Source organism: Macrosteles quadrilineatus, unplaced genomic scaffold (genome assembly GCF_028750875.1).
Source record: "Macrosteles quadrilineatus isolate MER2022 unplaced genomic scaffold, UCM_ALF_1.0 Scaffold_2__2_contigs__length_208266976, whole genome shotgun sequence".
In the NCBI taxonomy this organism is placed as follows: Eukaryota; Metazoa; Arthropoda; class Insecta; order Hemiptera; family Cicadellidae; genus Macrosteles; species Macrosteles quadrilineatus.
Window position 1 is genome coordinate 144,942,160 of NW_026542595.1, and position 16,827 is coordinate 144,958,986.

The window sequence follows — 16,827 nt, forward strand, 5'->3', positions numbered from 1 at the left end:
TAGCAAAATTGTAATTCACAAAATATGTTTTTTTGTACTTTTAAAGAAAGTTTATAAATGGAAAAGCTCAATTTGCTTAAATTCTACACTCGTGATAAATTTGGAAATAACAAAGACTAAGTAGACTTTGGATGAGTTTCATTATTCGGCGTCAAGTAGATGAGAAGGGAATGTACCGGTGAAATCTACTTAGATATTTACTTGGCGCTTTATCTCATCCAGCATTGTGAAATGTGAAACTCGGAAAACATTAACAGTTTACTTTAAAGTTACACTCAGTCTGTCACAATATATTATCCCTCTCTTTATTCACTCCATTTAGATTCTTTTATATTAGTTTTTTCATCAACATTCTCTTTAATGTTGGTTTTATGTTTTAATTTTTTTCTTCCTCATCCTGATTAAATATCTGTTATTCTATCAAATCTAATAATTCTATAATCTGAATAATTTATTTTGACAACACAAAAACCATTTAATCCTCCTTAAAAATGTACAAGATTTTTTAGAGTCTTACATTTTAATATTATAATACACAGTGTGTGTCGGTAATCTGCACTATCATTGAAGTGCACATAGTTATTACATAGAAAACTATGAGGAAATAACATAAAATAACTATAATGAAATACAACGGTAATGGTAGAAATAATAACACTTAATTAATAACTCATAATTTTTAAATTGTGGAAAAGAAATTTAACATTATACCTTCCCTGGAATAATTTATGAAAATTTAATTGATTTCGTATATTAAACCACTGGTGTTATCATTCAATTAATTTAAATTGTTTTTCTTCATTTTGTAGGCTACATAGTCAAAAAATATTTTTCACATTACAGCAACTGACAAATCAGTTAAACTTCCAAACAACAGCACTTCCAAATTGTTTAGCAAGTATAAACAATTTAAATCGTCACTTATTTCCAAAATGTGATATTGATAATAAATAAAGAATAATCATGTTATAACTTGTATTTTTTTACCAACTATTTGTTGAAAATATGTCTATTTTTTATATCATTTAGGAAGTTAATATTTTTTTTATTATCATAAAATGATCAGTGATCATAAATAAGACTACTCTTCTTCTTTGGCAATCACTGACTATCCATAACTACAGTAGACGTGAAGCAAGCACTCGATCCGTGACATAATGCATGGAATCCAGTCAATAATGTTTAGGGCAAATTTAATTTCATCAGTTTTTTTCCTTGTAGTTCATAAATTGATTCAATATCCATTACTTATGCATGATCTCATTTCAGTAATATTATTAAAGACTTAAAACCCCAAAGAATTATTTTAATTTAAAATGTTGAACCTTTGAACGGTCTACCTATATTTCTCCAAAGTGATGGACTCAGATTGTTTTGAACAAAAAACGTGTTACAAAGCGGGACAGTCTGTAATAGAGATAAAAATAAACAAAGGTAATTGAAGAGTTTCAAAAGTAGGGTCATCAATGCATAAATACTTGAAACCAATAACTATTTAAAAAATACAAAATTAAAATAAACCTAAAAAACATGTTTGAGTAAAATCAAGTAATTAGTTCAATACAACATAAAAACACAACATGTTTCTTCAGTAAATAACTCTTCTTACCAGCCGAAACTATTATAATTTCATTTATTTTTAGGTTTATAAAATGATTATTGTTAACAGTAAAAATCATGTCTTTAAATTACTTTTATTCAGGGATTATTACAGACATTTTCCATCAAAATTAGTAAAAAACTAGTTTCAAGGATGTTTAAGGATTCGGAACCTGTTTCGTCCTCATATGAAGTGGGCTACCTAACAAAAACATAAGGTTCGCCGTTCTCGCTCCCGACATCTCAACTAGTCTCAAAGACTGGTCCTGAGGAAGGGGTCAAATTTTAGATCCCGAAACGTCATGAAAACCTTTTTTGATTATGATGAAAAATTTCCATAAAAATATCTAATAAATAACAAAAACTAACCATCCCCGAAAATTAGTTAAAAAATTGTTGTTGCAAATAGTTACTACTACAAAAAGTTCAAGTCTCAAAATAATATCTTTCCTCATGAAAACAAGGACAAACCGTGATTATGGTGATTTGTCAGCAGAGATCATCCTGAGACAAATGATAACGAGGAAGAAATATGAATTGAAAATGTTGTTGACGAGAAATGGATTCTCAAAGTACAATCAAGATACATCATTACATTACTGTCTGAGGTAAAGGAGAGAAACTTTGCTCCGCAAACTGTTACCAACTTCTCGCGGGATTGTTGATTTTCACTTCCATTAGATAGTGATTATATCGCTCCAGATTTGCCGCTATAAAGTTTTAATCACGTCGTTGTTTTGTAGCATGAAATGTTTTTAGTGATTCAAAGATTTGTTCTATGGAATGTTTCTGTAATAAAACATTGTATCAACCACGTATTTGGCCATTGATTTAGTGTATGAGTGTTCTTTGCGTAAAAGATAATGATAATTTGAAAAAGAGTTTAACAAATTCTCTTGATTAAAATATCTTTTGAAATGTGTCTAGAACAGTTCTAAGATTATATCTTGATCGTGGGCGTTTAGTGTTGACTGAATGGGGAATATTTAAAATAGATAACAAAGTTATAATATAGGGCACATGTAGCGAATCGCTACAATAGCGCAAGTCACGTGACGCCAATGCGCCGGCAAGCACGCGCGGCGAGCCATGAGAGTCGTAGTAGTGTCTCCGCCTCCGCCAACAGCAGTTCTTAGTCCGGATAAGTAATAGTATTAAGATAATGTGTAGATAGTTTCGTAGGGGTTGGGGAAGGGTGTAGGTTAGGGTATATAGTAATTAAATTATGTAATTTATTAGGTTCTCGAATGGTCGTGGTCTGGCAATCAATATCACCAATTTAGAATTCACATTTGCTAAATCTAGTTACCTTTTTCACGAATTAGAATAAGTCCATATATATATATATAAATTTCTCTGTTCACTATACTATAATTAGATACATTAAAGAACATAATTCTGGCTGTGATAGGCAGCTAAGGTAATATTGTGCACTTTGACGAGTTAGATTTATTCCTTGCAATAGAGTTGGGTTACGACAGGAAATGTGCGTGATTTGGTAGTGGTTAGAGGAAGATATATAGGGCCCAGGTATCTTCATTTACACTCATACTACTCCACATCATCACACACACAAAAAAAAAGAATTAATAAAATTAGCCAAGAAGAAACTGAAGACATGATTCCTTCCTGAGAAATTCGCCACCTTACGGTTGCTAGCTGAATTACCTCCTAAATCCCTGAGTTTTTCTGGCACAAATTTGTTTTTGACTAATGTAATTGATTCGTTTTTTAGTAGTTTTTAGTAGTCTGACTAGCTATTTCCATAGGCAACATCTGAAGACTTTTGCTGAATAGGCACATACAGCATTTTAACTATACAGTATCTTTATAATTTTATCATTTTAATATTTTATCCTTTTTATTTATCTTAGCTATTTTTCAACTCATCCCTCTTCCATGTTTTAGATGTTGACAGAATGTTTAGGAACAAGCTGAAGGCATTATCAGCTCCGGTGATGTCATCTTACATTTTAAAATAAATGCCTCTTCCACAGCTTCCCTTTTCATATGTACAGAGAAAAGCTGCTTTAATGACACTTATCCTTTTATGTACCTCTCCGAGACGTTTTTACGAGACATAGCGTTTGTAGCATTTGCTATTGAGAAAGCATATTATCCTTTTGTATTTTCAATCACGGCAATTCTCTCAAACATCCTCTACAAGGTTTTAGGTTCTGACAAGGTTATTTCAGGTGATTTTAGCTTTTGTGGGATTTCTTATATAATCAATAACGTATTTTTAACACTGTTTCCTCTTGCAGGTATCCGTTTCTCACTGGACGTGTCACGTGACGAGGTGAAGGCTTTGTCAGCGCTGATGACATTCAAGTGCGCCTGTGTGGACGTGCCCTTCGGTGGCGCCAAGGCGGGCATCAAGATCAACCCAAAGACCTACAGCGAGCACGAGCTGGAGAAGATCACCAGGAGGTTTACTCTAGAACTGGCCAAGAAAGGCTTTATTGGTGAGTAGAACCAGTGACTTTGGATAACAGTTGAAATTCCAGGATGATAAAGCTGTAGGCAGTTTTAGAATAAAAATTTACATATTTGAATTTACTCACCAACAAAGTTTCCTGATGTCAATGAATAATGTCAGATACGCAAACTTTTTCATCAAATACCGAAAGGACATCATATTGGATACTATAGAATCTTTTATGTCGAATCACTATCATAGTATCGAGTAATGGAGAAAATGTAGGTAACACTATTTTGTGAGTGACTCTTTCAACCATGTTCTATTTTACAAAGAATTGACTACAGCCGATGCAGTAGATGGGATTTCTACTTCAGTATTCAAAACAAATTCGTTTTTTTTTTACTAAGAAATTGAAATTTAATTGTCTATAACAACAATTTAAATATCACAAGACTTTATGTTCATCAGTATTCACGTGAGATTTATCTTTCCTTTCTTGCATCCTTGCAGACTCATAATAAGTCAAAGATTATCTTTCTGTGTGATAAGTTTGCCATACTTAAATACAAACAAAGGCAGCTTTTTAACGGATCCAATATGGACAAGTAATTGGTGGACAAGTAATTGGTTAAGAAATAAAAACTCGACTAAAAAGTAACTTATGTGTATAATTTTCTCAGTAATAGTTTTCTGATGTCACACTGACTACTCGTGATGGTTATAACATTTTTCTGTGTTAATGGTAATACCATATTTTACAATGCATATGAATTAAATACAACATGGCTTAGCGAAAATGTATTCCATGATTGCCTACAAACACAATAATCTAAAGTAATTCATTAATCACACATGTTTTAATTTTTTGCGAAATTGCCAAAAGATTTTTTTTTAATACGCTTCTAAGTTTTGTTAAATGGATTTATTTCCTGTCCAAACCTTTGTTTTTATAGATTATATAAAATGAATAACAATCTAATAACTCGTTCAAACCAAAACTAGTTACAAATAGTCATGTAAGTGTAGAAAATTTGATTAAAAATCTGTAAATACCCATACGCAAATACAGTAAGTACATACTACCAATTATTAATTTATATGCAGAGAGTAAGTCAACATATCAGTGTAGTTATTGAGGCTCTATGTGATGTTCAAGGCTCTGCACGAAGGCATATCTTGTCATCTCTAATGATCCAATAACTGGAGATCCCCTCATACATAGCGATCAACTCCAAACCACCTTCATAACCTCCATACCTTGACTTGTGTTTACATTAGCATCGTATTAGGTATTTGGTGCTTCACTCAACAACCACTGACCATAAGATAAATTGTTGGTTTACTTTTGTTTTATGAGTGAAATTATACTTAATTATAACCTTAAAAATACTTGACATTGAAGAAAATTATGTGTGCATTCGTAAACATTTGCTCTTCTTCTCTAAGGATATAGATGGATCCAAATACTAATGGTCTTGTTCCAGTTTGACGTTGACCATTTTTTGGACATCATCATTAAATAATTAATAACACTATATGCATACATCGTGAATAAACCTCAGTTATTTTTCATCCAAAGAGATTTATAGTTTTGCACGGACAAACATGTACATAAAATATATATGCATTTGTAATACTTTACTGTGACGTATTATAGTTTAGAGGTGTCTTTCTTAGTAAACGTATAAACATGCTACTATATGCTGCTTTCTTCTTGCAAAAATATCAAGTATTTGCAGAAATACTGTAAGACAAACAAAATAAGACGAGAGTGTTATTTCAAATAGCTTAACCAAATTTTACAACGACTTTTAGTTATAGTTTTTTTTTTTTTACTTATTGTATCCATTCCAAGATACTAGACGTGTTTGAATTTTACGATGAAAATCAAAAATATCAAACGTGGACAAATGTTTTATAAACTTAACAGTTAATACTGAATAAGTTTTACTTTTACTTCAGGACCGGGAGTGGACGTCCCTGCTCCAGACATGGGAACGGGAGAGCGAGAGATGTCCTGGATAGCTGACACGTACGCTAAGACCATTGGTAAGTACAGTAGAAGGAAACCTTTATTTTTGTACAACGTTTCAATATTCAATATTGATATTATCCATTGTAAACAAAATGCTTGCATAAGAGACACATACAATTAATTTTAACTTGTTAATTATGTGAAATTTATGGAAAGTTTGGAATACAAATTAATTCCGATTTTTTATTTTTTATTTATTTATTTATTTATTTATGTTTAGTGATATGCTGCTATTGAAAATTTGTAACGAAGTCCACTTATCTTTGTTATTTATAAAACACAGTCCACTTATCCTTGTTATTTTAAACCACAGGCCACTTATCCTTGTTATTTACAAACCAGAAATCACTCATCCTGTCTATTTACCAAACAAAGACCACTCATCCTTACTTTTTATAAACCAGAGACCACTTATAATTGCTATTTACAAGAAGTTATGTTATACAAAAACTACTGATCACTTATCCTTTCTATAAAAAACCACGTGTTAGGCCTACTTTTCCTTTTTTAGCAGCATATACTTTTAAATGAAAATAAAAGTAGTTACATTTCTTTCTGTACAAATAAAAATAAAAATAATGAGACAATTTTAAAGACTAATGCTAAAATTAATAAAGTAAATGATTTAAAATTTTTAGGAATTATTATTGATAACAATTTAAGTTGGGACTCTCATGTCCAGCATGTTGTAGGCAAAATTTCATCAGGCTTGTATGCTCTTCGAAGGATGTCCTATGTCTGTGATCTTTCGACTCTAAAACTGGTGTATTATGCTTTTGTACATTCATTTATATCATACGGAATTAGTGTGTACGGAGGGACCTCAAAATCAAACCTTAATCAAATACTTCTGTTACAAAAGAAAGCTATTAGATTAATGCTAAGTTTAAATTGGATTGAAAGTGCAAAGTATCATTTTTCTAATTTGGAAATCCTAACAGTGTTTGGAATTTATATATACGAGACAATAAAATATACTAAGCAGCACCATTTACCAAAAATACAGTTGGAACTAAGTAGGCCTACCAGTAATAGATATAATACCAGAAATGCACAATATGTTATACAAAACAGACATAATTTAGAATTTTATAAAAAAAAAAACACAGTGTATAGAGGCCTTAGATATATAAGTTTTTTACCAAAAGATATAAAAAATGAATGTAATAGTAGGAAATTTTACTTTAAACTAAAAAAATACCTAGTAGAAAAAGCAATTTACTCCTTTGAGGAATTTTACAATTTACAATATTGTGAATAGGCAATAAGTACTCACTGACTCTATTCTTTGTACTTGTACATTCATGAATAAAGGAGATTTTGATTTGATTTGATTGATGTGCACACTTCAAGTCACTTAACCTTGATACTCTCCAACTTCAAGGTCACTTGGATATCAACGCCCATGCCTGTGTGACCGGCAAGCCCATCAACCAGGGAGGTATCCACGGACGAGTGTCCGCCACAGGGCGTGGAGTGTTCCACGGATTGCAGAACTTTATCATGGAGGCTGGCTACATGAGCATGATCAAAACCACTCCAGGCTGGGGTGGAAAAACCTTCATTGTGCAGGTAACTGACTGTAGTGACCATTAGAGAGACCTAAGTCGCCTTTTGAACATTTAAATCTCTGTACTTGAGTTTCTATCAAGATCACACATATATTTTCTAACTTAGTTGTAGAACTGGACACCTTGAGGGGTTGCAGGGGTTAGTAGCTACAAGGCAGGAACTCTTGATAACCGTTCCAGTGTTGGTCCAATTGATAGTAAAATTATCATAATGTCACAATGTATCCAAGTGTTTCAGGAGTCAGGGGGTCTTAGTGGGCAGTACACTATCTGGGCTCACTCTAGTCTAGATTTGTGATCCTATAAATATTGTTCACATTTTTATTCTATCAGACCATAAATGAGCTATTTTACGAAGATGGCACAATTTCAGCCAGAGAATGAAAGAACAAAATGTGTTTAGTATGAACACAACTTTGCGGGGTGTTCTAATAACAATAACATAGTATCTTCCTTAAGTCACAAGACATATTACGGCTAAAGCTTACTTGGTTAACAGAAACAAATGTGAAATCGGGACAGTAAAATAACAACAAAGAAAATAGGAAAAGGCGTATTCTGTGATTTCAGTAAAACCTAGCAATAATGTTAAAAAATTAACACAGAATGAGATTCATTAGCCTGTGCCTCCTTCTTTTATATGACATCATGTCAAAATCAAAGGATTAAAAAAATACTTTTTTGTTTTGTAACAAAAACATAATAATAAAAAATACATAGCACAGCATATTAGTTATTGGATTTTATTACATTCATGACTTACTATGACTGATATTATAGAAGAAACAAATTATGATGGGTATGATTGCTTACGTCTCCTTGTAAAGGTTAATAGCTAGTCTGTGCATTAAAAATGTCCTAATATTAATGTCACAATCATTGTATTATGAATGTAAAAATAAAATTAAGTAACTAATGATGTACTACTTAAACAAATTTGAATTATTTGTTTTTATTTTTTTTTACAAAAAAATTCTTTTTAGTGAAAACTGTGATCCGACAAGATGTCATACAAAAGAAGGAGGCAAAGACAAATTGTCTCATTCTCTGTTAATGTTCTAACATTATTGTTGGCTTTGCGGCAATCGCAAAATACGTCCTTTGTTGTTCATATAATTGCGCAATCTCCCATTTGTTTCTGTTGTCTACAGTTTGTTGTTGAAATATTTTCTTGCGAGTTTAAGAAAAACTACGCACTAAAATATGAAAACCTGTAAAAGTGTTTATATAGACTATTCAAATTGTTTTCTTAGCATTTTCCTTTAAGGTTTCTCTGCTTTGTGTTGCAACTTATTGGTTCAACGATAAAATCTATCAAGACGATAAAATGGAATAACTCAATTATATGAGCGTTAGAATTATTCAAATAAAAGGCCTCATAGAAATAACTAGGGGCGTTTGAATCAACTCTCGTAATTGCCGTAACTGATTATTAATTGGTAACAAGTTATCAACAAACAGATTTTGGACGATTTCACAATTCATTTCTTCATAATGGTAGCCTAATCATCACAAGAAAGTTTCTACAAAAATTCTAAAATGTGTTCTTTATCTTTATGTTAAGAAAATTGCTTATATGTCTAGGTATTCCTCTATTGTGTTGATGGGAGGCCTTTCTACACTCCACATCGTGGCTAGTTCTTCCAATCTTGTTCTGTGTTTTAATATAGTTATCCAAAAGTACATATGACCAACATATTTATTTATGTACAAAAATGTATTTTATCACTTCAGGGGTTCGGTAATGTCGGGCTGCATACTACAAGATATCTCCATCGAGTAGGGGCCAAGTGCATTGGAGTCATCGAGTGGGATGGAACCATCTTCAACCCCGATGGAATTGACCCCAAGGTAAGTTTACAATGGTGTGCTTTTTGATGAAAACTGGACCCAGCTGTGCCTGATTATTGGGCTTAAATGATCGTGGCCAATGAAACAGCTGATCTTAGTAACAAAGTCTTGGTAACAAAGCTACACAGGTCATCTCACACCTAATAATTTAGGTATACAATCTTAAAATTTGGGTTGACGTTAAATGTAATGTAGACATATTTTGAAAAAATTGAGATTTTCCGTATCATTAGTTTCACAGTCAAATCAGACAGCTGCAATTTACTTCTGTTTGGAAATGGTATTTTAAAAGTTTTTATATATTTTAACTGTTGCCGTAGCTTTCTTATCCTATCATGTCTTGATGCCAAAATACTAAGTATATTTATTTATAAAATTGAGAGGGATGTTCGCAAAACATTACCATCACTGAAATCAAAGGCTCTGCTGATATTTTTTATACTTCCGTCACTGTCTTAGAAACTGGAAGACTGGAAGCTTGACCACGGTACAATCAATGGTTTCCCAGAAGCAAAGCCATACGAAGGAGAAAATCTGATGTACGAACCTTGTGATATATTTATTCCTGCTGCGGTTGAAAAGGTCATCACGTCTAAGAACGCAGATAAAATTCAAGCTAAGGTAAGCTATACCTTTGCGTTTTAATAAATGGTCCTAATAGTGACAAAACTGCTAATCTTATTCAATAAAAATCCATACAGATCATCTCATTCCATTATACACTTATCATTCTGTAACACTCATATTTGGGTTGAAATATGCACCTAGATGGCGTCCCCATCTCAATTATTGATGGTTGATATTTTATGCTGCTGTCCTTCCCCTAATTTTCTGTAAGAGTTCTTTAGAAAATGGACAAATCTAAATTTATAAAGCACAAAATATTATCTTAACAGATTTATCATTAAGTTTATTCTGATCTTTTGATAAATGTGTTGTAAAGTTTATGCCGATTGGCATTACTTTCAATATTTGTGATAATAATAGAGTTTGGTCAGGCTGTAATCTCCTTTTGAAAGCTTCAGTTCTGTAAACTCCTCTCATATCATTGTTTAGTTTGACCTCTGCAGCAAATAATATTACCTAACACGTGGGAATTTGAATTTACCTTTAGCAATCACTTGTACAAGTAACTTTTCTTATAAAGGTAAACATAATATTCCTTATAAAGACCTAAATGCTCAAACTAAACCAATAATTTTTATGGAAATAAACTGAACATTAATCGTTGGTATTTCTTTATTTATTTTGATCTTGAGAAAGGCTAGTAGCTTTTGTGATAGTTTGAAAGTGGACCCAGCTGTTTTTAATCCTCTGGCGTTTATAGTCCTCGCCACCCTAACTTGAGGCAGCCCAAGGCCGCACGCCGTATATCTAGTACGGCCTTTGGCTGCCTCTAGTTAGGGTGGGGAGGACTATAGTAAATACCGTAGTCTTGGTTAAAACACAGCTGATTTTAGTCAGTAACAAAGCTATCCACAACAGTAACAAATTGATATTTATTGACTATTTCATTCTATTGTAACTAATATGTTGTAACTGATGTAAGAAATAAAATACACTCAATTAAACACCACGGTCACACTACTTGTAATTTATAAATGCACATCCAAAAATATACATCAGAAGTATATCTGTCTAAAAAATTGTGTTACTGCCTTTAATATGCTCTTTTCCTTGAACCCTTTTTTAGTCCAACCAATGCCAATCTATTGTTTAGATCATCGCCGAGGCAGCCAACGGTCCCACGACCCCGGCTGCTGACAAGATCCTCATCGACCGTAACATCCTGGTCATCCCTGACCTGTACATCAATGCTGGAGGTGTCACCGTATCTTTCTTCGAATGGCTCAAGAATCTCAACCACGTTTCTTACGGAAGACTAACCTTTAAATATGAGCGAGACTCCAACTTCCATTTGTTGGGTAGGTGAAAAACATAAAATCAGATGCACACAAAATATAATTAAATGAAAAACACATAGGTGAATTCCTCTCTTTGAAGATGTTGTTGCAACAAAAAGTGTCTGTATAAGAATGTTTCTTTACAATAGCAACACATTTTTTCAATTTTGAGCTCATGAATGATAATTTTTTAGAAGGCATCGTTTTTTAAATAGTCAAACTAAGGCATTCAATATTTAATTATTAGTTAGTTATCAGAGCTGTTTGATATTGGCTACAATTTGTACCCACCTACATGCAAAATGGTTGTCCCAGTTTTGACTCATCCTCATCCTAGACAAAATCGCAAGCTCGATTATTCCAAAGCCCTGAAGAATGATATGATTATGAATATATTATAGTTTACTCTTTAACCTGGACCTCTGGCATTCCTTTTCCCATTCCTATAATAAGAATCCTAGAACGTAAACATTATTATTTAATATTTGATGTTTCAGTTGTAGGAAACGAATTCGTATATAGAAGCTGAAACCCGGCTCGTGCATTACAAAAAAAGTCAGGGCTGTGAAGGAAATTGTTGAGTGTGCGTCAAATTAATTAGTGTAAGTGTTGGGTTTGAATCAGCAATATACTCCAATTTTATAAATTTACTTCCGTACCTAAAAAGGTTCTCATTAACTTTACAGAGTCTGTGCAAGAATCTCTCGAGAGAAGGTTCGGAAGTGTAGGAGGCCGCATTCCAGTAACGCCTTCAGAATCCTTCCAGAAGCGCATTCACGGAGCTTCAGAAAAAGACATTGTCCACTCCGGTCTGGACTACACTATGGAGCGATCTGCCAAAGTGAGTGCTTGATGGGTGTATGTGATGCACTGAACTTCTATATTGGGTTGAAACTTTGTGAACAATATTGTTAATGGAAACTAAATTATCAACATTTTGATCAATGTATGAGGTTCTTAAACTGAAGCATGGAACTTTGTTAATATGTTAAATTTTGTTAGTTAGCTAATGCATTCCTAAAATAATTTTTCGTAATTAACATCCAAAAATTCTTCTTCTTGTGTTTTTATTTTCTGGTAATCTCAACCAAGTAGTATTTTATAACCATGAACTTTTCAAAAGTAAATGCATTAAATCTAGGAGGAGATGTATAAAGTTTTACATTAAACTCCAAAAAAAGTTGAAACAACTATATTTTACACAATCGTATTTCTTCGACGGACAACTATTTTGTTTATTTTATCCAAGAGTCTATTTAAATTTGTATTGATTGCATTGTAGTTTTCTTACATTTAAAATACTTTTCTTAAAAAACTAAGATTTCTTTTTAATTTAAAATCAAAGTTTAGTTTAGTTAATCTTTCATTAAATTTAAAATTAGACACAACACACCACCACCCCTGATTTTTATCTTACCGTAAACGTGTTTTTATTCAACTCCACTATCTTACATACACTTGTCTCTGCTTTTTCTAGAGCTCTTGTTTTTAAAAATACAAATGAACCAATTAACATTCTCTAAATAACTTGTATGTCTTGGACTCTACTTAAATATGCATCAAAAATTTAACATATACGAGGAAAAGGTCCAAAAAACTATTTACGCAGATGTATATGAATATAACTCAAGTTCCTTTAGTTACTTTCACAATACATAATACTAGACTAACACTGGTATGGTATTTACACAATCAAAATTTGTTTCACGGAAAGGATTTGTTTACTTTGAAAGAAACAATGATAAACTGTAGCTTTTACAAAAGTTTGCATGAATTCATAAGACGTCAGATCTAGGTTAAGACAAATGTTAATCATTTCTCTCTAACGACTCGCCATTATTATTTACTTTATCTCAATCCCTGGAGAAATGGGTTCTGGTGTTCACTAAATTGAACAATTTAGCCTTTCTTCTGGCTACCATTATCGTCATTACACTGATTATCTTTGGGAGATGTTTACTTGTTCTGTTAAATATTCCATTAATGGCCAAAAGCTTTTAGCACATCATCAGAGTCACTTTTCAGCTATGACTTCATTACAAAAATATGACAAATACAAAAATTACACAAACCTACGGTTGTTTTGTGTGACTTTTAATATAAGTAAAATAACATGTAAATGTGTTGAGTAGGAAAAACTTTAACTAATCTTAGACAAATGCAATACAGTTCAATACACCTATAAAGTGCTTAAAATTTTCCATTTTTAGTAAAATTCCTCTATTTCAAACCATGGTACGTACTGTGATATGAACCTGAGAAAAGATGGTAGCTTCACCCCGTTTGACTTCATAAGTATTAATAAGAGCCTTAAACTATTGATTGGTTAAGTTAACCTGAAATAAACAAAATACAGTAAAACAAACAAATAATCACACCTGATTTTAATAGGGTAATAAATTGAAAGAATAACAAACAAATAAGTACAGCTGAGGTATTTTTTACATTAGGTATATGGAAAGTTCCCTTTAGAAAGGAATTACGACCTTAAATGGCAATTAATGAAATAATGGATAGTTTTGCGCAAGGTTTTTCGTCATGACGAACATTTTAAGTATGGTTTATGGAGGGTGTGACTTTGTAGTTTTTTGAAAAGTTCATGGGTACTTTTGGCTTTATATATAGAAGATAGTCACTGATAGATAAATAAACAATTTACAGAGTACAAAGTGTTAACCAATCCCAGTCTTGAGGATGTGTTACGTGGATGGGAGTCGGTAGGGTTGGTTGGTTCAATCCTCTTCATATCCACAAAAGCTTTTGCTTTTAAGTGGTTTGAGCTGCATTTTCTCAAAATCGTTTAAATACTTTCATATAGAACACCACACACTACCTAGGTACTAATTAATATTGTATTTTCAAATTACAGGCCATAATGAAAACAGCTGCTAAGTACAACTTGGGCCTAGATTTGAGAACAGCTGCCTACGTCAACTCAATAGAGAAGATCTTCACTACTTACAGAGAGGCTGGACTCGCTTTCTAAAATTAAATTTTAACTTGTAAATATTTTTTCGTTGTATCCTGACATATATATTTAACTGTGTAAACGATGTATTTGATAAATAAATTGACCTAAACTCCCATTTATTATACATTCATCCCGCAACGATAACGTTTTATATTTATTCTAATTTTATGGTGATATATTATTGATCTTAAAAACTCAATTTGTGAAATTTTCTACTTCAGGATTTTCTATAAAAGGTATAAAATTACCTGAGTACTGCTCATTCTGGCAGTACTCAGGTAATTTTATACCTTTTATAGTTTGTTCTGTGATCCAGAGACAAAAACAACTCAAAATATTCAGGATTTTATTTTACTTATCACATCATGTATAACTTCTATAGTGATCGAACCATAACTATAATAGTGATCATTCGTAAAAAGACCTATAAAATCGGGTTTGGTAGAGGCTGAAACACCAGATTGTGAATTAATTGTCAGTTGAAGTTGAAGGAAGCAAGTATGATTGTTATTGAATTAAATAAATGTTTTCCTCTTTCAATAAGAAGGTTCCTCAATTAGAATAAATTATATAATATGGCAAACCATAATTGTTTTAAATTATTTTTTTGTTTTTTTACATTTAAATTGGCAGCTCTATTTTGACAACTAGTTTTCACTTTAGGGCAAGACATTCTTAAGTTTAGTTCTGATACAATTGTCGGTAATGGTGAACACAGTCTGGTTTTTGTATGTACAGTAAGCGCAAGAGTCTGGGCCTGCGGTTTCGTCTCTATACTTGCCGTCCTGTATACATTTCACCCAACCCACAGACATCACTTCCAAAACCACTTTTTTGGGTCCAGGGGGACCCAAAACGAAAATACTCGTATATACATTTAAAACTCGAACTCGAAAATGCTGACGAAAAACAATACTTTCTCCATGTACTATGATGGGAGAAAGTAAAAGGATAGCGCTGGGTTCACAACGATATGGTAGGCATTCGGTTAAATATCGAGCTTGTTTTCTACCGGATCACAGACATCGACTTTTTAGACGAGACCTAGCCCATGTAGCACAGATGGTTGGGCCAACGTTGGTAAATTGTGGAGCCACACAGTTGGCCAACAGTAGAAATGTCACCTCTTTAAACTGTTTTCCAGCCAACCATTGTCCAACCGTTTTATTTCACACAAAATAATAAAGATTTAGTACGAAAAGCATAATTATTAGTTGAGTAAATTGATTAAATAGTTCATAAAAACAAATTTTGAAAAAAAACTAGAACAAAATTTTTTTGGCCCAGACGGGTCTCGAACCCGGGTCCTTCGACTTATGAGCCTCTTACTTTACCACTGAGCTATCTGTGATTGCTGATATAGTGAGTTTTCAAGTGGTGAAAGAGTAGCCGACAGTTGCAATGGTCGCAATACTTCAAACATTTTTGATACTACACAGTATAATATGATTCTGTTAATCTGTTAAGGCATCATAAGTAGTTTTTTTTTTGGAGTTAGAGAGGATACTGGTATTTGAATGATTAATTAATTACCGTTAGATTGTTAATGCTATTATAATTGCCTGTTATATGATTAATTACTCTTTCCCCTTAAATTGTTGCAAATAAGTTAAAGAATATTAATTTAAAAAATATTTGCATTATTAAAATTATTAAAATTCATTGTTGTAGCGCCGGAACTGTAATATATAAAATATCTGGTTTTACAATACCTTTATCAGTTCCAAAAACTTTTGGAAACTTTTGGAACTGATAAAGGTATTGTAAAACCAGATATTTTATTATAATTATGTTGTGAAAGCTAGACCCAGAGAATGAAAGTCGTGTAAACTCAACTATGGACCATTGTTGGTCCAACAAAAGTATCATTTGTTGGTCCAACGGAGTGAAAAACGGTTGGACAACGGTTGGCTTGATGTATGATACCCAGCAATGCATATTAATGTATTTCATTAACAATGAACCAATGTTGGTCCACAGTTGTAAATATTGGTTGGCCCAACTACGAGATATACAGTTGGACAACGGTTGGTTGGTTGTGGAAGCTCCAACCAACCATCGACCAACTGTCCCACAGTTGGCCAACGTTGGCCCAACCATCTGTGCTACATGGGAGACCACCGACCTACGGCTGTTCAACGTATCGTTGCGGTAGCGGTAATGGTGTTCGCTCGAGCAGTGGTGGGTGGTGGTGGGCGGTGGCGGTCTGTCGGCAAGGGTTAATCTTTTACGAATCAGCTCTGGCTCACCGGCTGTCTCATGATAGAAGTAAACTATTGCCTTGATGCCTTCTGCTGCAGCTGCTCCTAGCCACAGATAAAAGGGGTTATATTATCTGTGTCCTAGCTCATGTCTGTCGTCAAACGTCATAATGTGGCCTTGACGACGGAAGGCCATAATTTAATTCACAATCATTGAGAGTGAATGCAAATAAATAAGTACAACATAATATCTGAACCTGGCATAAAATTTGC

General features: G+C 32.9%; 1 protein-coding gene across 1 annotated transcript in view; it reads left to right on the plus strand.

The window, feature by feature from the left end:
- The window catches only part of LOC128987108 (glutamate dehydrogenase, mitochondrial-like), a 31,326-nt gene extending 16,858 nt beyond the window's left edge, over positions 1-14,468 (plus strand). The window contains exons 2-9 of the mRNA XM_054407806.1: positions 3,864-4,064; positions 5,984-6,070; positions 7,441-7,628; positions 9,362-9,478; positions 9,938-10,099; positions 11,199-11,403; positions 12,069-12,223; positions 14,252-14,468. Of these exons, the coding sequence (XP_054263781.1) occupies positions 3,864-4,064; positions 5,984-6,070; positions 7,441-7,628; positions 9,362-9,478; positions 9,938-10,099; positions 11,199-11,403; positions 12,069-12,223; positions 14,252-14,368 (1,232 nt within the window). The 3' untranslated portion in view covers positions 14,369-14,468. The remainder of the gene's footprint in view (positions 1-3,863; positions 4,065-5,983; positions 6,071-7,440; positions 7,629-9,361; positions 9,479-9,937; positions 10,100-11,198; positions 11,404-12,068; positions 12,224-14,251) is intronic.
- Positions 14,469-16,827: the final 2,359 nt, after the last annotated feature.